This window comes from Protopterus annectens, chromosome 1.part1 (assembly GCF_019279795.1).
Source record: "Protopterus annectens isolate FY-2018-M chromosome 1.part1, PAN1.0, whole genome shotgun sequence".
NCBI classification, from domain to species: domain Eukaryota; kingdom Metazoa; phylum Chordata; order Ceratodontiformes; family Protopteridae; genus Protopterus; species Protopterus annectens.
In genome coordinates, this window is record NC_056726.1 from 256253422 (window position 1) to 256277953 (window position 24532).

The 24532-nt window shown below is 42.3% G+C and overlaps 1 protein-coding gene across 1 annotated transcript in view; it reads right to left on the reverse strand.

The window, feature by feature from the left end:
- The window catches only part of FAM184A (family with sequence similarity 184 member A), a 2724106-nt gene that overhangs the window by 2021967 nt on the left and 677607 nt on the right, over positions 1-24532 (reverse strand). Inside the window, exon 3 of the mRNA XM_044086971.1 lies at positions 15029-15164. Coding sequence (XP_043942906.1) covers positions 15029-15164 — 136 coding nt within the window. The remainder of the gene's footprint in view (positions 1-15028; positions 15165-24532) is intronic.

The window sequence follows — 24532 nt, forward strand, 5'->3', positions numbered from 1 at the left end:
CCTAAAAGACAAGAAAATGAAGAAGTTCAGTAGGGATCTTGGTGATTATGAAAGGGGTAAACCCTTTGAATACCCCAAGAATGTGAAGTTTAATCTCTCTAATAGGAAACTACTGATGTCCAAGAGAAAAAGACCTAAACCTATTCTGAAAAGGAATAGAGATAGCCCGAGCTACACTTCTGGTGAAGAATCCTCCTGCAATACAGATGTGGATGCATACCACACAGTTGAGTTACCTGATCCGAAAAGAAGCAATTTGGGACACCCTTTAGGGTCAGGACTCACAGAGGGGGGAGGAAACACAAATCTCGTAAGCAGTCTGGAGGGACTTCTCAGGCTGATGAAGCAACAATAGTTCCCTGTATGAATGTACTTAATATATCTTCACTGGTCCTATTTGAAACAGAAATAAATGTTTTGAATAAAGGTTTAAGTTTTGTCCCTGAACATTCTTTTGCTAAAGATGTTATGGATATTTGTAGATTGTTGAATCTTAGATTATTTTTTGAAGATAGTGCGCCTAATACATCTGTGGGCTTTAGATTTCAAACATCTACTTTCATGCCTCCCATGTCACCTACTGTTTCCATTGTTTTACAAAATGTTCTCAAAAATCTCCATTTTAATAACTACAATGTTTTTTCCTTTTACTCGTAATGAGATGCAATGTATTGAAAAACTTAAGAACAATACTAATATTGTGATTTCACAAGCAGATAAAGGAGGGGCGGTTGTGGTTCAAGATTGGGCCACCTACCAGGCTGAGGCCCACAAACAACTCAAGGATTGCAGGTACTATACATGGATGCCCCTGGATCCTACTAAGGGGTTCAAATTGGCCATTGATAATTTTTTAAGGGAAGCCAAGGAAGAGGGTATTATCACCAATTCGGACTTGACACAACTTACAGTGCAGGCACCTAAAAAACAATATCTTTATCTTTTACCTAAGATACATAAGGACCCTGTTTGTCCACCAGGTAGACCTATAGTGTCAGGTAATGGTTCCCATAAAGAACCCCTTTCTGAGTACTTGACTTATTATTTGAAACCACTATTGGCCTTGGTCAGGTCACGCATCCAGGACACAACACAATTTTTGAGGATTATATCAAATTCTCAGTTGGAAGCTGATTGGTTTTGTACACCCTAGATGTTACGTCCCTTTATACCAACATACCACACTGGGCTGGTTTGATGGCCCTGCAACATTGGCTGGATGTATCGGAATTATATACACCTGAGTTCAATATAGTCTTAGTTAGACTAGCGGAACATGTGTTGACTAAGAATGTTTTTTACTTCCAGGACCAATGTTTTTTGCAGATACAGGAAATAGTTATGGGTGCATTCTTTGCACCCATAGATGCAGATCTCTTCATGGCCTTTTTAGAAGAGGAATTAATTTACAACTCCAGCCACAATCTGTATATTGATGAAATAGATATCTGGAGGCATTACCTCGATGATTGTTGGCTTGTATGGAAATTGGATGCTATTTACCTGGAGGAGTTTGTGACCTATCTTAACAAAATCAAATGGGGTATTGAGCTTAAAGTTAGTTTCAGCAAAACTCAGATCACCTTTTTGGATGTCCTGGTTAGTCGGAAATCAGACAACACTTTAGACACTCAAATCTATAGGAAATTTCCTCAATACAATTCACTCCTTCATGCCAGTAGTTTCCATCCACAACATGTAATTCGGAATATAACCAAATCCCAATTCCTCCACGTTCGAAGAATCTGCTCTGATACCCAAATCTATCATCAACATAAACATGATCTGATTTCTCGTTTTCGGGATAGGGGCTATCCAACTGGTAACATTATGGGGGCATGTAATTGGGCTATGGGTCAGGATAGACCCAATCTATTAGAATATCGGAGAAAACCTTCAGGGAACAACTCTTCAATTAGATTTGTGACAACTTTTGGCAGAAATACCTATGCCTTTATGCGGACCATCAATACACATTGGAATATTTGATGGGGGATGACAGACTTGCAAGTTGTTTGGGTGATAGATGTTCTTTTTTGTTTCGGAGGGGCCGCACTTTAGGTTCACATTTGTCTCATTGCAAAGGAACTGCCCATAATAGGGATCAGAGGATGCTTACAAGTGACATTTTGAGGGGCTGTATGCCATGTGGGAATTACTCACATTATCACAGGGTCTTTAAAACTACTGAATTTACCAGCCAAAATACACCTAATGTGTACAATATTAACTTTTTTGCCAATTACAGTACCTCTTGGGTGATTTATTTGGCCACCTGTTCATGCTTTGCCTTTTATATAGGGCAATGGTCACGTCCTCTTAAATTTAGAATAGGTGAGCATATCAGTGATATCAAAAACAAAATTAGAAGTTATGTACATACTATAACGTTCCATGTTAGTTGTCTTCTCTTGCCTTCTTTCTTGCTGGATGGGTTTCGACTCGGTACTTGCTAAGCTCGAGAACTCATTTTACCAGCTCGAGGCAACCCTATATCCCATGATGCAAGGCGTGACTACCTCAGATCTCGTTTGGTAGCTAGAAGAAAACCCTGCTAAAAATACTTCTTCCCCAGGAAGAAGAAAACTAACTGTAGGAGAAACTAGGCTAATAGCCACTAACAATAAAGACTCTTCCTACTGGGAACTCTTGGAAAGAGTGACCACACCCTCAACAAAAAGAAGGTACAACCTCAAGATCAGTCCAGGCCAGGGGGAAGGAGGGAGGAAGAAAGAAGGCAGAGAAGACAACTAACATGGAACGTTATGGTATGTACATAACTTCTAAATGTTAAGTTGTCAAACTCGCCTTCATTCTTGCTGGATGGGACCGCGTCCCTAGCACCTCTATCCTGGGTGGCTCAATGGAACAGACTCTTGAGAACTGTGGAACCAAACCTAGCCCTGTCCCTAGAAGCCAAATCCAATTTATAATGAGAGACAAAGGTGTGAGGAGTGGCCCAAGTGGCTGCTGCACAAATGGTGTCAATAGGTAGCCTATCCTGAAAAGCTGTGGATGTGGACAGGCTCCTGGTAGAATGTGCTTTTGGTTTTGAGGATAGTTGCTTGCCTCTAAGATGATAAACAAAAGAAATGATAGAAGACAGCCACCTGGATAAGGTCACTTTAGAGACTGGGAGACCCTTTCTGTTCTCTGCATAGGAAAGGAATAGTTGATCAGATTTTCTGAATTGTTTGGTTCTGTCCAAATAATATCTGAGCTGACGATGGACATCCAAGCAATGAAGTTTTTGTTCAGCTTTGTTTGAATAATTGGGGAAAAAAACTGGCAAATCAATAGATTGGTTAAGATTCGTCTGGGAAGCAACTTTGGGCAAAAAAGATGGATTAGTTCTTAAAGACACCCTATCTTTGTGAAAAACCAAGTAAGGGGAACGGACACAGAGGGCCTGAAGTTCAGAAACCCTTCTAGCTGAAGTAACAGCAACCAAGAAAATTGTTTTCCAGGAAAGAAACTTTAAGGAGCATGTAGCAGCCGGTTCGAAGGGGGGTAGAATCAAGGATGCCAGCATTAAATTCAAATCCCATTGCGGAGGAGGATCTTTGATTGGAGGCTTCAGAAGAAAAATACCTTTCAGAAAGGCTTTGCAAAGCTTGTGGGACATAATGCTTTGATCCACTAACCCAACATGAAAATTAGAGATTGCTGCCAATTGGACTAACTGTAGAAGAAGATCCCGATTGAAAAATCTCTGCTAAGAAGTCCAAAACTGAATACAGCGGAGCAGTAAAGAGATCTATGTGTTTAGACTTTGCCCAGAAAGAAAAACGTTTCCACTTACTAGCATAAATCTTTCTGGTGGAGGACTTTAGGGAAGCTACTATGATGTTCCTAACGGGGTTAGAGATCATAGGAAGCCTGGCTAAGGAAGGAAGTGGAGCAACCAAGCAGTGAGGTTGAGAGAATGAATGGCCCGGTGCGGATGACCCGACTGGTGGGTCAGAAGATCTGGGACTGGGTCCAGATGCCAAGGCTGGGCCAGGAGATGATGATGCAAGGACGGAAACCAAATTTGTTGAGGCCAGTAAGGGGCAATGAGGATCAACTTGGCTCTCAATATGGTAGCTTTCTGAATAACTTGTGGTATCAGTGGAAATGGAGGAAAAGCATACAGAAGTCCCCGGGGCCAATCCTGGGTTAGAGAGTCTCTCGGGGAATGGCCTGGTAGAGGAAAGAGGGTGAAGAAGTCCGGGCATTTGCTGTTTTGGGGTGTAGCAAAAAGGTCGCAGGAAGGGAAGCCCCACTTCTGAAAAATGTCGTCCACTACCGATTGTTTGAGAGACCACTCGTGTGGCATGAGAATAGCTCTGCTCAGTTTGTCCGCTAAGAGGTTGGATCTCCCGGGGATATGCATTGCTATCAGAAACCGATGAGAGGAGATCACCCATTGCCAAAGTCTGAGAGCTTCTCAACACAGTGGGTAGGACCTGGTCCTGCCCTGCTTGTTGATATACCAGACTACAGACATGTTGTCCGTCTGAACTGCGATAGTCCCTAAGGGAAGAAAGTCGTTGAGGGCTTGCAACGTTAAAAGCACTGCTCTCATCTCTAGGACATTTATGTGCAGATGGTATTCTATGGGTTGCCAAGTCCCATGGACCATCCTGTAATGATAATGCCCCCCGCACCCGATCAGAGAGGCATCCATAGTGACTGTGGCAACCGGAACTGGGGGAAGAAACAGTCGGCCCTGATGGAGCAGAGGAGAAGACATCCACCAGGTTAGATGACCCTTGCACGACTGCATGACAAAAATCTCATGACTCATGGGGAGTTGCTGGAATGACCATTGAGCGAACAACATCCACTGCAGAAGACGCATGTGGAAGTGGGCTAATGGCAGAAGAACAATGGCTGCAGCCATAAGACCTAGAACCTTCAGGACAAATTTGGCTCTGATCTTCTTGCTGAGTAATATGATCCGAACATACTTCTAAATGTCCAGAATTCTTCGTTCTGTGAGTCTGGCTGACATGCTAACAGTGTTTAATTCTGCGCCTATAAAGGTAATAGATTGGCAAGGCGACAGAGAAGATTTTTCGAAATTTATTGAAATCCCCAATTGCTTGCAGGTCAGCAGAGTGTGGTCTCTGGCCTTAAGAAGTTGATGCCTGGTGGTGGCGGAGAGGAGCCAGTCGTCTAGATACGGAAACACCTGGAATCCTTGACGTCTGAGATGAGCCATAACCACTGCCATGCATTTGGTAAACACTCTGGGGGCTGTAGTGAGGCCAAAGGGCAGGGCTCTGAATTGAAAATGACTGGACCCCAGCCGAAAGCGGAGAAACCTTCTGGAGTGCCTGTGAATCTTTATATGATAGTACGCATCCTGAAGGTCTATTGAGCACATCCAGTTGTCCTTGCCCAAAAAGGGTAGAATGGACTGAAGCATGACCATCCAGAACCTTGCCTTCTTGACAAACTTGTTCAGTTTGCTGAGGTCTAAAATTGGTCTCCAATCTCCCGTCCTTTTGGGGACCAAAAAGAATCTTGAGTAGGTGCCGGATCCTACTTGGTCTGCTGGCACTATTTGGATGGCTCTTTTTGCTAGGAGTTTTGATACCTCCTGTTTTGCCAATTCCCTTAGACCGGGTGAGACGTCTGGAAGGGAATGATGAGGAAAGGGATACCTCTCGAAAGGGATATTGTAGCCCTTGGATATGATCGACTGTACCCATTTGTCTTGAAAGAGGGAACGCCAGGCTATTGGGTACAGCGACAATCTTCCCCCGACTGCCTCCAAGGGTGGGCAGTCGGGCAACACCTCAGGGATGCTGGAAGGGTTTATCAGGGAGAGTCTCCCTGCTACCCTGATTCTGCGGATCCCCTCTGCCCCTAGGGCAGCGCCTATTATTATTACCCTCTCTGCCTCTGGGGGTAAACTGACCACGTGTGTCCGGCGTGACTCCTTGAGATTAACAGAACCACATTTTCCCTCCCTTTTGACCCTTTGGATAGGGTCTTGAAGGGGTGGAGAAATGGACTCCTACGGCAGAAAGGGTCTTGCCATCTTGCTCACACCTGGTCAATGTATCCTTCACCTGAGGCCCAAACAAAGCTGAACTGTCAAGGGGGGTATTGGTGAAGGATGCCTTAAAAGGGTCTGCAAAATTACAAAGCCGCATCCAGGCCTGACGCCTAAGTGCCACTCCTGTGCCTGCGGCCCTACTCACCCCATCGGCTGCATAAGAAATGAGCCACATGGAGGAGTTAGTCAAAGAATTGAGGATTCCTAGCTGTGAGGCAATCTTTTCCTGAGCCCCAGTGGCCGAAGGATCCTGAACCACTTCACCTAGTTCCTTGAGAATGTCTCTCTGAAGTCTGGTAAAGTGACAAAGGTAGTTCAGAGAACGCAAAGCAAAGGTCGCTGAAGAAAACATCCGCTTGCCGTACCTATCCATGGTCCTAGAATCCTTATTAGGAGGATGGACAGGTACCGAAGGATCAGCAAGTTCCTTCTTGGTGGCCGCCTTCTTGGTAGCATCAACAGGAATGCCCTTAGAAAGAAACTGTTTGTCTGCAGGGGCTGTAATGAATTTGGAGGGCCTCCTAGGAACTGGTTCCACAGAATCTGGGGCTGCCCATGCCTTACGAGCCACTACTTGCATGAGTGGGTCGAAAGGCGGAGACACCCAAGAGGTGGAGGGTCGAGATCCGAAAGCCTCCAGGTATACCGACTCATCCTCGGAGGGGTTAATGGAAGGCCAGTTCCCCCTCTGCTTAAGGAGTTCCAGGATGTCTGAAAAGGAGACATCCTCAGAGGGGGACCGTGGGGAACCCTCCGACTCATCTAAGTCAGTATCTGATGTAGTAGACTCAGGGGAGTCTGTGTGCTTCCTCTTACACGCCCCTTACGGGAGTTCTGCTGCAGGATCAGGAGAAACCTCGGAAGAGGAAGTTATTCCCAATGGGGAAACCTGGGGCGATGGATCTCTGGGTCCGGGAGCAAGAGACTGGGAAGAGACATCAACAGGCACCGAAGATGGAGGAGCTAAAGGAATAGACCGTTGACCTGGCTCGGGGGCTAGGACACTCCTTGTCACCTCGAAGGCTCCTCTCCCAGGGAGGCCAGAAGACTCCCGCCCGAAGAAACAGGAATCCCTGGCCCCACCGAAAGAGAAGGCTCCAAAGCTGATGTCGGTGCCGAGCTCACCAATGCCGAAGCTCCAAGAGGGAGAGCAGGGTCGGACAAGGGTCCAATGCCACTCGCCCCCTCCGAGCCGACAAGGGAGACTTGATGACCGGATCCCTCCAATGAAGGTCTGATGGAGGAGATCGGAGCTGAAGACGTCGGAGCCAAAAGGGGAAGTATCGGCTCAGCGCACCACAGTCACCGCTCCGAGCTCCAACTCCGAACTCTGAAGGAGAGTCGGAGGAGGAAGTTCGGGGGGAAGAGAAATAGCAGACGTCTGTTGAGACGGGCTATGGAGCATTTGGGCTAGTGCCTGTGACTTCAACAGTCTGCTTACCACCCTCTCTAAATCATGATCTGATAGCCTGGAAGATCTTGAAGATCGGCTCCGATGGCTCTGCTCCGACAAAAGAGGAGATCGGTGCCGTGCCGAACAAATGGACTCCAAGGAAGGAGACCGAGATCTCTTCCTGGATGGAGCCATCGAGCCAATGACTGGCTCCAGATGGAGCCAAGACTTGCTCCAATAATACTGGATAAAGACATAAAACCGTCCGGCCCGAGCCGACAAAGTAATGGGTATTGTGTGTTTGGAGCCAGACGGGCAGGCACACAATAATCTCAAAGAAGAAAAGATCCGGCCACCAGGAGCGATCTAACTCGAAGGAGTTGGAGCCACAGAAGGCTTAGAAACTACAGCCTGGGCTCTAGATGGCTTAGAGGGTTTAACCGACCCAGCCTTGGTCAGAGAACCCTCTGGCTTTAACAAGCCACGAAGAATTAATTTATTTCTTTGTTCCTGCAAGACTCTCTGGCTAAAGGAGTGACAAATGGCACAGAAGTCCTGCAGGTGTAAAGGCCCCAGGCAATACACACAAGAAGTGTGACCGTCTGTCAAAGACATTTTCTGACAGCACGAGTCACACTTCTTGAAGCCTGAGACCTTTACCTCTTTAGACATAATAATGTCCAAAAAACAGACAGACACACAACAGTCACACAGTTAATCCCCAAAAAACACACACACAAAACCTGACAGGAATTAACTGAGGGGGAGGCTTAAGGCCTGAAGGAAATAATCCTAATGTAAAGGAAGGGAATATAGGGTAGGAGATAAGTATAAGTATAAATAATATACCCAATAAAGGACAAATAGAAATAAAGGGGAAAAAACTCTGACTAATCTTGAAGAAATTGAAACTTTACCTGAGCTGGTAAAAAGGAGACCTCTTTGCGAAGCGGCAAACAAGATCTGGGGTAGTCACGCATTGCATCATGGGATATAGGGTTGCCTCGAGCTGGTAAAATGAGTTCTCGAGCTTAGCAAGTGCCGAGTCGGAGCCAAGGATCGGCTCCGAACCCATCCTGCAAGAATGAAAGCGAGTTTGACAATTTAACATCTAAATTTAGAATAGGTGAGCATATCAGTGATATCAAAAACAAAACGCAGTCCAATGCGCTTTATAAACATACTCTAAACTTTAAAGCATACACATGCAACATTTAGGTTCATGACTATATATTCTATTAAGGGTGAATGCAGGGACAAATTAAGTTGGCACTCTATATTAAATATTAGAGAGAGGAAATGGATAATTAAATTGGGGGGGTTGGTTCTCCCCAGGTTTGAATGAACATTATTAATGCACGAAGTATGATTCAATGGGATTTTTGGTGGGCTGGCCTTATGACTTTATAAGTGGGTTTTGTTAACTCAGGATTTTTAGCACTTCACTGAAGAAGGCAATCTGGCTAAAACCGTTTTGGTTTAGGTGTTTTTGGGTTGTTACTCTGCACCTAGGAGTTTTTGTTGTTGTTATGTGCTATTAGTTATCCAATTTATGTGTATTGTTGCACATTAAACTGATGCTGTTTTACCACACGAGGGTGCTGGCTTTCTTTTTGAATTTACACTTTCTCCAAAACCAGGAAGGATCTAGAAGAAAATTAGTTTCTTTTCTCTGACACTGGCAGGACTTGAATGGCCTAGCTTTTGAGAATCAGTTGAATAAAAGCCAAAATCAAATGTTCTTTACCTTTTGGAGTAGAAGAGAAATCAGTGTGGCAAAAAAGTATAACCTATCAGTACAACCATTTTGACACATTTATCCTCAGTAATGTGAGACTACTATGCCTCAAAATGGGCATATCCTTCTACAAGTAAGGAAAAGGATTTGGATTAAGTTGATGGAGGCACTGGGCTGCTGCTGAAAGATCTGTCTTGCTGACCTGGCCACTTCTACTGGGACTGATGGAGTTTTACTTAATAGACCTGATTGCATGGGTACAGTCATGTATTAGTTTATAAGCTAGACATACATCACTAATGCAATTATAGCAACAACATGTCTTTTAATTTATGTTGCATATGTATACAGAAACTTGCATTATTCACAACTGTCAGGATTTTGCAGGGATGTTGCTGATATGTTCTCAAACATTTTCTCTTGTCCTACAAAAACTGAAACTTCTAAATTAGTTGTACCAACATTTAAAAGGTGTTCCTAATCTGGGGTATTTCCCTAATTATTTTTTCCTTTTTCTGTAACTCTGGATATACAAGTTGATTGGTATAGTCACAGAATACTGCATTATGTTATAAATTTCTGGTCATTTTGGCCAGTTGTAAAGGTATAAGCATAATAAGCCACAACATTATGAAGTTTGTGCACCCAGTGTTCGGTGTGATTGTGTGTTAGAGAAACAATGTGTTGTTAGTATTAATTACAAAGATGCAAAGTGATGGATAATGCATCCATTGGCTCATGCAAGTCAGAGGTATAATCATCATAGGTTCATAAGTTCATACGATGATACTAGGTTACTGGCCTGGAGGCCCTTATAAGCCTAGCCAAGAATTTTGCCCACGTTCCCTCAAAGTCAGCACCTGTTTCCCTTGTCCAGCAGGGACACAGGTGGGATGCTAGGGGGTGTATCTTCTGTTTCCCATCCAGTTGTCCAGGTTCCTCTTAAAGAGGGCTAGAGAGGTACTCCACTTGACATGGAGAGGGAGTCTATTCCACAGATGGGGGAGTCTTTGGAACACAAATCTATCTCCCCAACAAATTCTATTAATGTCATAGACTAGGTTAAGTACTTTTTTGCGAGTTGCATGGGTGGAGTTTGACTTATGGATATGCAGCAACTCCATCAAGGCTGGATCTGAGTTGGACTTGTATGCCAGACACAGGTCACCTCTGAGCAGTCTGTATGAGACTGAGTAAAGGGATAGGACTTTTAGCCTGTTTAGGATAGGTGTTTGAGACCCTGGACTTTCCTGGTCAAAAATCTCTGTGGTCGCTCCAACTGCTGCATGTGCTTGGCAAGGTACATGCCGAAGGGGGCATTGTACTCGATAATGGGTCTGATAGGGGAGGAGTACAGGGATGTTATGACCTCCTTGCTCCTGGATGAAATACCATTATTTATGAGGTGGGCCATGTACAAAGCCTTCCACACAATGAAGGCAACATGGTGCTCAAAAGTCAGGTTGTTATCAACCTGGATTTCCAAGTCCCTTATGACTGATTGTTTGCTTAGTACGTTGTTATTAATGTGATAATTAGTGGGGATGCCATTTTCCCAAAATGTACTGTTTGCAAGGCATTTAACAGACTGAGACACTTTTTAGTACTAGACTAACTGCCCTTGTTGGTTATTTTAAGCCTAGTTAAGTATTTCATGTGAGAATCAAACCCTGTACCTTGTGTCTGCAAGGCAAACACCTTAACCATTATGCCAGCCTTCCACCTAAATGTACTACATGCAAGGCATTTAACAGACTGAGCCACTGACACACCAGCTCATTCTGATGTGTTTAAATGTTTATTTGCATATATCTGTATTTAGTGGATACCATCTTAAGTATGTGAAAGCTAGAAAGTAATAACAATACAACTGATTATAATAGGAAAAACAAACCACCCCAGTGGTTCACCAACATAAATAAACTTTACAGGAGAACACAACTCCTTAAATTATACTATTACAATATATGCAACATTGTTGTGTTCAGGTTCATTACTTAACATTTCAATCCTGATAGCCAGACACATAAACCCAGAACACAGCCAAGTGAATACCCACATACTTTTAGCAATTGAGAAGCAAGGCAGAATTGCACGACATTTTGCAGGCATGCTTAGCATTATGGGAACTCTTAAAACAAAACAGCACCATATACTGCTTTGGCTCCTTTATGTTAAATACAGTCCTCTATACAGTACTGTACTACAGATGTCAAGATATTTTTTATTTATTTTTTATTTAACATTTGTTTACCAGGGAAAGTCCGACTGAGACAGAAACACCAACCACAAATGAATAAAAGTGAAATCAAAAAACAACAGCCAACAACCATTCAAGAGTTTAATAAATCTCCAGCACTTCTGCAAAGCCTTCAAGGAATAGCTTGTTTTCCGACTGAGACAGAGCCCATTTTCAGCAGAGGCCTGAGGAGAAATACTCCAGACACATCTTTGGAATGTGGGAGGAAACCCATATGAACGCAAGGAGGACATGCAGACTCCGCACATAAGGTACCCCAGCTGAGAATTGAACTGAAGAATCTCTTGCTGTGAAGCAACAAAGCTAACCTCTGCACCACACAAATATAACCACAAAATGTATGCATGCTGTCAAGAGTTGTATATTTTCTAAACTGTATACATGTCAAGGAGTGTATGCTCTCTTATAAGAGTGAAATTTATAACTGTTCTTTTTAATAACAATGCAGCTGTGTGCAGCAGAGTGCAATGGTTTTTCACATTTACTGCTTCCTATCTAAATATGCATTACTCATTTTGGAATATAACTCTTTAAGTCTCCTAAACAGTTTGCTTTATGAAAAAGAAAAAAATCTGTATTGATTTGAAAATACTAACCCTCCAAGGAACAAACAACCTAAGACTACTGCTCTATTTCTCTTTGCACTGCTGTTCAGATTTGGGAAGCCTCTAACTTACACAGTAAACTGAATCAGAAACACTTTACTTTTCTCTTTATTCTGATCTGTGATGAACTCTAATCAAACCTAGAAGCAGTCAAAACGTTTTTTTTTTACAGGAAATGGGGAGAAAAGACAATATAGCCTGTTTTCCCATAATCAGCAAGCTCTGACAATCTGCCAGTGTATGAAATTAAGCTACTAAAGGTATAAATAAAACTCTACAATGTACTCAGCAGTTTTTCTGCTGCAAACTACACATCAAATTGTTCTTTTCCACTCTTTTACTTGATTGTTTATTACGTTATTTTTTTTACTCAAATACAAAATATTGCGGTTGGTGCTTTATTTATTAGTTTGCAAGGGTAATTGTGTTGATTTAATGTACTGGTTGGTTCAACTGAATAATGTTCAGCAACTGAGAACTTCATGCCAGACTGTATGTGTGTGTGTGTGTGTGTGTGTGTGTGTGTGTGTGTGTGTGTGTGTGTGTGTGCGTGTGTGTGTGTGTGTGTGTGTGTGTGTGTGTGTGTGTGTGTGTGTGTGTGTGTAGGAAAAATAGTTTTGATCAAGTCTCTGTTATTACTGGTGCATCGAGCTCTGACTGAGGTGGGAGTTAGTGATTCAATGATTATAGATTTATTCTGTAATGATACAGTATACAGCTTATATTGTTGTGGCAAGTACTGGTCATAGCCTTGTGCAGCAGACTGTTACCATATACCTCTAAGGCCAGTTACATACAAAATACGAATTGATGTTTAGTTGCATGGATCATGAGGCTATTGCCCCTAAATATAAAATATAAATTGGTGTCAGTGGTCTGGATTTAAGGCCCCTACCCATACAGCTCCCATAACTGTTGGCAGCAATGTGACTGTACACCTCAAAGATGTCTACAAGAATTATAGAAACAGATATACATTTTCCAAATGCAATTATTAATTTGCAACTAGAATTTGCAGTGAGTAGACAGCAACTATACAAGCAAGTCACTGCTGTCATAACATGTTACAAAGTCAGTCCACTGGGATGGCTTTTTATTAGTCTGCCAAATGTATCTATCTATATATACCTTAAAAGAAGAGTCCATCCACCCATCTACAGCCCCCTTTTCCCATTTTTGCAGATGGGGTTGTGGTGTCACCTCTTCAGTGACAATCATCTAGAGCCAAGGTTTACACAGATGGGTGGCTAGCCCTTCAGTGGTCTTTTTCCACACCACATACTTGCATACAACTCACACCTATGGCCAATTTAGAGTGTCTCATCCACCTACTCCATGTCTTTAGAATGTGGGAGGTAAGCGCAGCAACCAGAGGAAACCCATAAAAAAAAAACAGGAAGGACATGCAGACTTTGCACAGAAGGCTCCCCAGCTGAGAATCAAATTGGGGAGCTATCACAATTTTAAAGTGCATTTATTGCTTTGGTTAACCTGATAGGTCATGTGAGTTGGTAGGTCATGTGACCGTACTGTTTAGTCTGAGGGCCCAGGTTTCACCAGCTTGGGAGGGGGGTTGTGTTCTCCCTTTATTTACAATCTCATGACGACAGGAAAAATGTATTACTTCACTGTGAAATGAAGCTGTGCATATAAGGTCTACTGTTTGTTTTTTTCCCCTTTGTAACTATGTGACTCATTCTTTAACTTTACAGACACAGCTATGAATTTTTAATATTTTCTTTTACATAATTACTTGGGTTTACTGCTGTGACATGGTCTGCAGCAGTGCTATTATTCATTTACTTTTGTGACTGCAGTGTGTTCTGCATACATGTTCTTTCAGTTTGTTGCTGTGTTGAGTACTATTGCTGTTTGTTATAAGAGAAAAGGGCCCAACAAATGTCCTTACTTGAGTAGTACATGAAGTACTGCAGCTGATGGAGAAGAAATAATCAGAACGTGACAAAAAAGTACAGTTGTGTAAGTAACTTACCATAACATTAGATGTTTGAATGATCACTGTTGCAGTCGGCTAAGCTATATGGGTTTTATCCTGTATAGAACATAACAGCCAGCCAGCTTCCAAAGCTTCAGAAAGATTTTTTCCCCAAAGGGAACTTATCTGCCCAGCACTAAATTATCCAATAGTCAATCCTCAAAACCCACAGCAGGAGCTCTTTGCTGGCAAGAAAGCTGTGAATGGTTTGGAGCCCAAACCTGACAGTTTGGGTGCAATGAAGGGGCCCTGAAAGCCTTTGAAACTGGGCACCTGTCACATCCTTAAGGATATTACCCATACAGCTAATGTTACTGCAACAGTGATCAAATGATGAACATGCACAGGCGTTGCATCAACATGCATTTTCTGAACAAAAAGAAGAATGGAACTCTAACAACTGCTATACTAACTGACGTCAATGCTTAGTGCTTACCAGAAAATCACTCATTTTATGAAAGACAGGGGAGAAATGTGAGGCAAAATATGGGATATTTTGTAAAACCAGGAAGGGTGAGATATATACAACCACAAACAGCAAACAGAAATTATATTAGTATTAGGACTTAACACTTTATTTTTCCAAATTAAAATAGAGCATGCCTTTAACTGTAATAATACATGACTTGTTATCTTTCTTCTCAAGGGAAACTACTATTCCATGTTAGCACTTTTTGTTGATCATATTTTGTAAGATGCCCAAAAAATAAATAATGTTCTAAATATCTATCTAGTTTTAACGCTTTACACTGCTCACATGTTTATCTAATTTTACTTTATGTTGCTTTGATACACACGTACCTCTGTGCAGATGACAAATGCAGAGAGCTACATATATATAAATTAGGATATGTGAGCAAAATATCTAAAACAAAAGTAATACTATTTTCTTTGCTAATCAATTAGACCATTAATTCATTTATTAAAAAGTACTGCAATAAGTAAAGAACATTTGGCTGAAGTAAATCCAAAATGTGAAATACATACTAGATTTGAGAAGAAGATCTGTGTTCTGCTGCTGAAGATGTTCCTTGGCGGCAGCAAGTTCACTTTCAAGCTCCTTCTGTTTTCTTAAAGATGATACAGCTTCTAACCTGGCATCTTCCAGTTCAACCAAAAGAAGCTAAAAAGGAAAAAAAATATATACTTCATGTTAACGCAGACCAAAGACACAATGTATATACTCAGTTCATGAGGTTATGTTTCCAGAAGCAGTAGAACCAATTATATGTTTTTACTCTGGAACTTTATCTAGCATTAGAAAATCACATGAATTTAAAGTTTGGAGTCTATGGACAAAATAAAAGAAATTCAAATTATATTTCACTTACTGCATCTCTATGGAAGTATTGTTCCCCGCAGGAAACATTTCTGAAAACCTCTGCAAGAAAGAGGTGCAAAAAAAAATAACCAGCTGTCACATTGTCACCACTGTCATATTAACAACTCTGCAGTCACCTCAGATTAAAAATAGAGTCTTTTGAGTTGTTTTCTTGTATTCTAAAATCCAATTTGTTTTCCACAGACTTGCTGTGACCAGATCCATTACAAATGGAAAAGACTGAGACAACTGACATGGTGTACACATCCCTGTTAAAATGCCAGGTTTTTGTGATATAAAAAAAATGAGACCACAATAAATAATTTCAAAACTTTTCCCACCTTTAATGTGACCTATAACCTGTACAATTCAATTGAAAAACAAACAAATCTGTTAGAGGAAAAATATAAAAAATAAAAAGCATACAATACATGCTGGTTGCATAAGTGTGCACAACCTTAAACTAATACTTTGTTGAAGCACCTTTTGATTTAATTACAACATTCAGTCTTCTTGGGTACACACCTGCCATCAATTAAAGATACTCTGATTAACCACAAATAAAGTTCAGCTGTCCTCGTAGGATTTTCCTGACATTTACTCAGTTGCCTGCTACAGCAAAAGCCATGGTTTGCAGAGAGCTTATAAAAGCATCAAAGGGATCTCATTGTTGAAAGGTATCAGTCAGGAGAAGGGTACAAAAAATTTCCACAGCATTGGATATACCATGGAACACAGTGAAGACAGTTATCAAAAAGTGGAGAAAATATGGGACAACAGTGACATTGCAAAGAACTGGATGTCCCTCCAAAATTGATGAAAAAACAAGACAAAAACTGGTCATGGAGGCTGCCAAGAGACCTACACCAACAACGAAGAGGCTGCCAAGAGACATACACCAACACTGAAGGAGCTGCAGGAATTTCTGGCAAGTACTGGTTGTGTACTACATGTGACAACAATCTCCCGTATTCTCCATATGTCTGGACTATGGGGTAGGGTTGCAAGATAGAAGCCTTTTATTACACAGAAAAACATCCAGGCCCAGCTAAAATTTGCAAAACAATACATCAAGTCTCCCAAAATCATGTGGGAAAATGTGTTATGGTCTGATGAGACCAAGGTTGAACTTTTTGGCCTCAATTCCAAAATGGTATGTTTGGCGCAAAAAGAACACTTCGCATCACCAAAAGAACACCATCCCCATGGTGAAGCATGGTGGTGCCAGTATCATGCTTTGTGGTTGCTTATCTTCAGCTAGAACTGGGGCTTTAGTCAAGGTGGAGGGAATTATGAACAGTTCCAAATACCAGTCACTTTTGGCCCAAAACCTTCAGACATCTGCTGGAAAGCTGACAATGAAGCGGAATTTCACCTTTCAACATGACAATGACTCCAAGCATACATCCAAATCAACAAGAGAATGGTTTCACCAGAAGAAAATTAAAGTTTTGGAATGGCCCAGCCAGGGCCCAGACCTAAATCCAATAGAAAATCTGTGGAGGACCTGAAGAGGGCTGTGCACAAGAGATGCCTTCTTAATCTGACAGATTTGAAGTGCTTTTGCAGGCTAGAGTGGGCAAATATTGCCAAGTCAAGATGTGCCATACTGCTAGACTCCTACCATACAAGACTGAATGCTTTAATTAAATCAAAAGGTGCTTCAACAAAGTATTAGTGTAAGGGTGTACACACTTATGCAACCAGCTTATTGTACATTTTGTATATTTTTTCCCCTAACAGATTTGTTTTTCAATTGAATTGTACAGGTTATAGGTCACATTAAAGGTGGGAAAAGTTTTGGAATGATTTATTGTGGTCTCATTTTTTTATATCACAAAAAACAGAGGTGTGTATACTTTTTATATCCACTGTAACTGTGCCCTTACTTAAACTATTATACACTAAATTCTAAAATTCTATTATGATATGAGATTATGCTTGTGCTGATTTAAATTTCCATTTAAATAAAAATCTAGCAAATATCAGTAAAGACATAAATATACAGCTCATCAAGAAAGATGAGCTCTGTTATAATTTGAGATCTGTTATAATCTGATATTTTAGCACATAATGGATGGACAGGTTCATAACCCAGAGACTGCCCATGCCATGGAATATACTTCCCATACATGTCAAGCAGAGCACCTCAATGATCTTCTTCAAGAGAAATCTTAATGAATGGATGGGAAATAAAAAATTCACCCCGGGGAAAACTCCAGTGGCTCTACTCGACAGAAGCACTGAGAACTAAGGTCGGGTGTCATGATGCCAGGGTAATCCTATGACTAGGCTTGTAAAGGCCCCAGGGCCATTAGCCTAGTACACATCTATGAACCTATGAACTTTTTATGCATACTTCATGTAAGCTGCCCATTTTTCATTAATAATAAAGGTACAAAAGCAACATCTTTCTTCCAGATAGTAATGCAGACAAATAGAGGAATATTTATCCAGGTAACTGGTCAGGATGTCCCAGCCAAGGATATTTCTGAGTATGAAGCTGAAGGTAAGATTGCTCTGTACAATGGGCTTTAAAAGAGCTTCTAAGAAGCAATGCTTGCTTTACACCCCCCCCCCCCCCCCCGAGTCCACTTGTTCAAAGGATATAAAGTTAGAATATAATGTTAGGTTTAAGATCAAAGAAGATTTCTGATGTACGGGTGGCCTGATGTCTAAAACTCTTTTAATGAAGATATCTTACTGCTGTATCGGAAGATGTAAGTGGGTAAAAAAATAGTATGCAGGCTGAGTGGCTGAAAGCTGCAGATTCATTGAATAATAAGGCAGCCCTGACTCAGCAAATAGAAGAGATAGTCTTAGAAGGGCTCTCCTATACAAATTCAGTTTCAACATGAATTTATCCACATATTTTCCATCATAGTTGGTCAAAAGTGCACACGCTGTATTGTGCTGAACCACCATTGCAGGGTAATAAGGTTTTTTTTTTACCTTTTCCCCACTGGTGTACAATGTTGTAATTGGTATATAAAAGAAAGGAGGTGTGTCCCGCACACACTTTTTTATTTTTATTGTAGTCGTCAGATACAATTTAGGATGAAATCTAAATTGAATTACAGTGAGTCAAACTAACATAGGTAAACCATCTAGAACTCTTATTAATGAGATCAATCCGATGAGTTGATTTAACTGCATTGGGCCCACAAAGGCAATGTTTTCCATGCAGACTAACAAGATTTCCTAGCTAAATAATACCTCACTTCAATTAATATGATAATAACTTTCAAATGTGAAAATATTCTTTAAAGATAATCAGAAATTCTCCATGCATGCAGGATGGCAGCTCAGAAGTTGAGGAAAAGCAATGAACCTTACTGTTCAGACAGAAGCAGAAGAGAAAATATGCTAAATTCCAGAGAATTATGTACTATGTATGACAGAGCTAATTAGGGGAGTCAGAATGCAGCATTTCCTGTCCAGTGGCACTCTTATTAGCATTTCATAAAACAAAGAGATGAAGGTTTGCAGATTGCATCTCATTTAGGAAAAAGAAAAACACATCCAATTTACAGTCAAGGTTGTGAGGAACTGGGGAGGAAAGGATGCCTTTGAGGATTGGGAACCATTGCACGGGATCTTCTAGATGGTTCCCACACTGTACTGTGAGCCAGTGGAAGACTGCATTGTCTACATGTCACTCATGAGTTAGAAACAATATCAAGCTAAATTAACCTGCCAAGATGGTTGTGCTGCCCCAAAAAGTAGACAGCCTGACTGCTGAAGATGTGGGCTACCATCCACCTTCCTGCCTAAAAAGATGGTTTTAATCCTATCTTCTTTGCTCAGATATCACCTGACAACAATACTGTTTATTCAATGTGTAAAATTCCAGGAGTATGTTTGGTTCAAATACTTTCAAAAGCAAAGATACTGGCACATTTTTCTGGTGATGAGACTTAATTACACTTGATAGTTGAGCCCATAAAGCATACCTAGAAAAATCCAATGACAAGAAATGTGCTAAGGCTGCAGGTAAGAAAGGTTTCCCACAGAGAGAATATGGGACTATGCCTGCTATGTCAAGTCTTAGATGGAAGAATGGGCCAATGGTACTACTTGGACGCAAATGTTTCGTTATATCTGGTTGCATCTTCAGTAAGCTGACCACTGGCTTTCATAACCAAAAACAAAGTGGAGTAGGGTAATGCCAAGCCTTTCCACTGGTGAACAGGAAGCAACACGTGGCTTGTGCTACTCTGAGTTTTCTATAAACCTATTTCTAAAATGCAAACAGACATTTACTCCACTTTATAATGAACAAATCTGATTGCACCTCATACAGAATGAGTTTATAAGTTCTGATTATTAGCAGTTCAGGAATATGTTCATAAGAATTCTTCTTAGAACAGGGTAAGTCGACATACAAGCAATCATAACATTTCCAGAAAAAACACAAATCCCAGATTCTGAAGAAAAACATGATTATATAAATCCTGTATAGTTACAATCCCCCTCTCCAAAGCAAAAATAAATACACATTTTCCACTGATGTACTAGGATATCAAATTACCTCAATGCAACTTTAAGAATAACCTAAACCTGAATGAAATAATGAAAATCGGTAGTCTTGTAGTTTAGCTGTTGCACAGCTACAAAGCCCTAAACATTTTCTTAAATACATATGGGAAATAAATTCCATTTAGCCAAGTTCTGTTCCCTTCTGGATCATCTGTGTTGGATTGTGTATCAGCTGGAGATCATCCTGGCACTCTTGCTGATTGACTTGAGCACAGGAAGTAGCACTTTGTATCCTTCTGCATCAGGAAGGTTTCAAATACTGGCAGTTTAATGGTGTCAGAGTTGAATGAACCAGATCAGTTTCTGGTCAGTTTACAGCTACTGCTTTGATTTATGCCAAGTCTTGTCTGGTTTTCAAAAATATTTACCATTTAACAAGAAATGGCAAAAATGCATAAAGCAGTCTGGTGGTCTAGCTGAATAAAAATGCATGCCTTCCATGGTTCTGGATGCAAAGCCTTTGAAATGAACTGATGTAGATGGGCACTGTTTTGGAAAAACATTGGGCAGGATTCATGAAGGCTTGCACGGAGTGTAAGAGACGTGTAAGACTCCATGCAAGCCTCGCAATCCTGGAACAGCCCGAAACTCCGTGTAAGAGACCAGCTAAAACGTCTCTTACACAGACTGGGCGTGGATATGCTAAATACCTCACTTGCAGCCGAAAGGCATGCAAATGAGGTAGAGTAGCAATCCATGAAACAGAAAGCAGCCCGTGTAAGAGCCGTTTTAGCTGCAGAAATGTACTCAGTTGACAACTGGGTACGTTTCTACAAAAATCATAATGGAGCCATGTCAGCTCCAAATAAAGGGTGCATATGTGTCAGGCAGCATGCCAATGGCCAAATATGATACCTATGCACTGTATAAAACATAAAAATGAAGGTTATAAACCCACAAATGTGGGTTTTATGCAATACATGGATTTACAATGCAGGGACCAGGAGACCAAAAACAACATGGCCACTGTGTAGTGGTTGCTAAGGGGGGAAGCTGAGTCTAAGACATGTAACTAAGCATTAGTACGCAATCTGATGTAAATGAGGGTTAGGATACTGAATCCCACTGTCACATAGCAAATGAGCACATTCTGAGTAGTGTAAAAGATACATAAGGGGAGGAATAGAGTAGGGGATAGGTGACATCACAGGGGGGAATGGTAGAAAGAAATGCAGTTCATTGGAGGTCAGTGTTACATGACAGATGTCAGACACAGATCATGGAAAGAGGAGTGCCACAAGATAAGCATTGGAAAGTCAAGAAATGGAAGGTGTACACTGTTACTTACACCAAAGTTTCTTGCTGGGCGTGCATGCACATGTGTGCTGACCATGAGGCGTGGGTAGGACAGTGTGCGCGCATGTAAGGCAGACTGAGCATGTGGGAGCGTGTTGGTAGACTTTGAAGACTGTTTGCGCTAGTGTGCGCGCGTGTAGGGCAGACTGAGCATGTGGGAGCCTGTTGGCAGACTTGTAACACTGTTTGCGCTGGTGTGCGCGCGTTCTAACCTGAATAAGCAGATTCCGAACGGTGTAAGCATGCGTGCGCGCGTGTAAGCCACTGTGAGCGTGTTTTTGCTGGTATGCACGTTGCTCCCCCCTGAGGAAACAGAAAGGAAAAAGGAAGCAACAGAATTAGTAGGAAGCTAGCAGGGAATACTGCTGGAGCTAGCAGGTGAAAACAATTAGAAGCAGGTAATTACACAGGCAGAATAGTAGCTCAGCCAAGCACTTAAAACTCTGCAAACAGCAGTGCAGGCTGTATCTCTCAAGAGACACTGCAAGACAGGAGCAAGCTATTAGAAGTGAAAACTGAAAAAGCTGAACTCAGAGCAGAAATGCTAGGGGTTGCCATAGCTGTCATAAGGAGACATAGGCGACTTGCTGAGGGTGGTGACAATGCAGATGGTGCCAGACAACCCACAGTGAGGAGACGGAGAAGAGTGTACAGGCCCAGGGTCACCTACCACGGGTTACATGAGCTGGAGATAGTAGAGCGCTATACAGTGGACAGAGACCTCCTGCAGAAAATTGTCGAGCTGTGCAGGCCACGCCTCACACACAGAACCAACAGAGGGGAACCCATCCCAGTGGAAACCAAGGTATGTGTTGGCCTAAGAATACTAGCAACAGGTACCTTCCAGAGACCAACTGGTGATATGATGGGGATATCACAGGCATCAGCCTCCAGGGTACTGCACCAGTTCCTGGATGCCATGTCAGGACATGTCGGTGATCATGTATATTTCCCCAATGCCCGTGAGGTATTGGCCAGCAATATGCGTCTCTTCCAGCAAATAGCGGAATACCCTGAGGTAGTGGGTGCAATAGACTGCATGCACATATGCATCAAAGCACCAGCCGGTGAGTGGGGTAGGGCCTACATTAACCACAAGGGCTTCCCCTCCATCAACTGCCAGGTCGTGTGTGATGCCCAGGGCATAATAATGAATGTGTGTGCTGGCTGCCCTGGGAGCTACCAAGATTCCCATATCTGGCATTTGACGCAGCTGTACCAGACATTTGCCAATGGGGACATCCCACACGGACACCTAGTGGGGGATGCAGGTTATGCACTGGAGCCGTGGCTGATGACACCCATCAGAAATGCACACACACCTGAACAGGGACGCCATAATGAGGCACACGCACAAACACGTAATGTAATAGAGCGCGTGTTTGGGCTGCTCAAGTCACGGTTCCGGTGTCTGGACACATCTGGTTGAGCATTGCAGTACTCACCAACTACATGTATCCAAATTGTCATGGTATGTGCTATGCTACATAATATGAACTTGCGAAAACAGCTGCAGCAGGACCAGCATAGGGCCGGGCCAAACAGCCCCCCCACCATTGCCAAGGCCATCACAGGCAGAGCGTGACTCGGAGGAGGAACAACCTGAGCCTGCCCCAGTAGGCAGAAGGAGGCATGCCCAGTATGCCCTGGCCTTGGCAAAGAGGCAATGCATAGCACATACACTGGCTCAGTAGGAACCCTGGGAATGATAGCCCTCTCTGACTCACTCATATAATAACATGGATGCCTAAAATGACATAACCTGCTCTCAAACATGTACAGGGAGTGTAATATGTGCATCCGACAGAGGCAGCCCTGCAGCACCACCTGAGACATGAATGCCATGTGTTAAGTAATGTAATACCATGTACTATATGCTCACTTGAGGACCCTGACTAACATCCACCCTCACCAAGCATGAAGCCACAATATGACGATGGGATGATCAATTGCAATAATTGGCTGAAGTAATGCAGTTAGTCAAAGGGGAGCCAATGTGTGCCAGCCTGGGATGACATGCTGAGCATGACATGATGCACCACCTGCTAGGGGTGACGTGTACCTATCAGTCCAGGCCACATGGATACTGGCAAAGGCTTTCAGTACCCACAGCGTGCCCTGAATAGATAAGGCTCAAAACACAAACCCACCTCCATAGGTACCACAAGGGATAAGAACCTAGATGTAATGCTACCCAATGCCAGAAGTCTAAACAGCAAGATGCATGCAGTGTAAACACACCCAGTATGGAGAATGTTGATATCTGTCCTGTAACAGAAAACTGGGTCAAGGCTCACAACAGCACCCTAACACTACCAGGTTACACCTCATACTGTGCTGTACAGCCTCAAAACATGGAACAAGTTACAAAAGGAGGGTGACTAGCAATAATCGTCAAGGATAACCACACCCCCATGTTGGTACAACAAGAAGCAACATAGACTAGCCATGGTCAAGTAACAGTGGCTAAAACTGCTTCCCAGTATATAGCCTGCTACAGACTACCATCCTAACACCAGGAACTGCACCTGGCCTATGTTGGAATACGTGAATATATCAAGCCCCCCAAACCACATTATATTGGTTGACTGAAAATACCCAGACATACACTGGGAGCATTATACTATCACCAACACTGTAGGAGAAAAGTTCCTAGAATCTATAAACCAAAATGCCCAGGAACAACGTACCACTCCCACAAGAGGGTTAAGCATACTGGATGTGATAATCAGCACATGGGTACTGGATGGCAAGATGAGAAGTGTATCCCTCACTGGTAAGACCAGACCATAGAGTAATCACACCGGATATAGACATCCTGACCACAGTCCCTGGCCAGAAAACCACAGTCAAAAACATGTGTAAAGCATAAGTTGCACCCCTCCAAACTGATGTGGAATCCATTAAAGGCCCTGTGCAGGTGCAAAATATGGGACACACCACAGAACCTGTTATACAGGCATTCCATGAACACAGCCAGGAATGCTTGGATTATGCAATCACAAATAACAACAAGACACAATGCCATACACGCAGGCATCTGGCATGCTGGACTCCAGCCATTACCAAACCATGCAAGAGAATGAGGAAGCTACTACATGATAGAGCAAACATAAAAAGGGAAGTAATCACTGATCAGTAGTATGGCAATAACATATGTCCACACATACAATCCACTAAGGCCAGCTACAACAAGTAGAATCTGTGAATCCTGAGGCAATGTTACACCTGCCCCAAGTACACAGACAACCCACAACACCCCCCAATAAATACAAATATATGTGAGAGATGCAACCATTTATCCAAACTGGAGGCTGAGCTCCCTCAACTCAGTA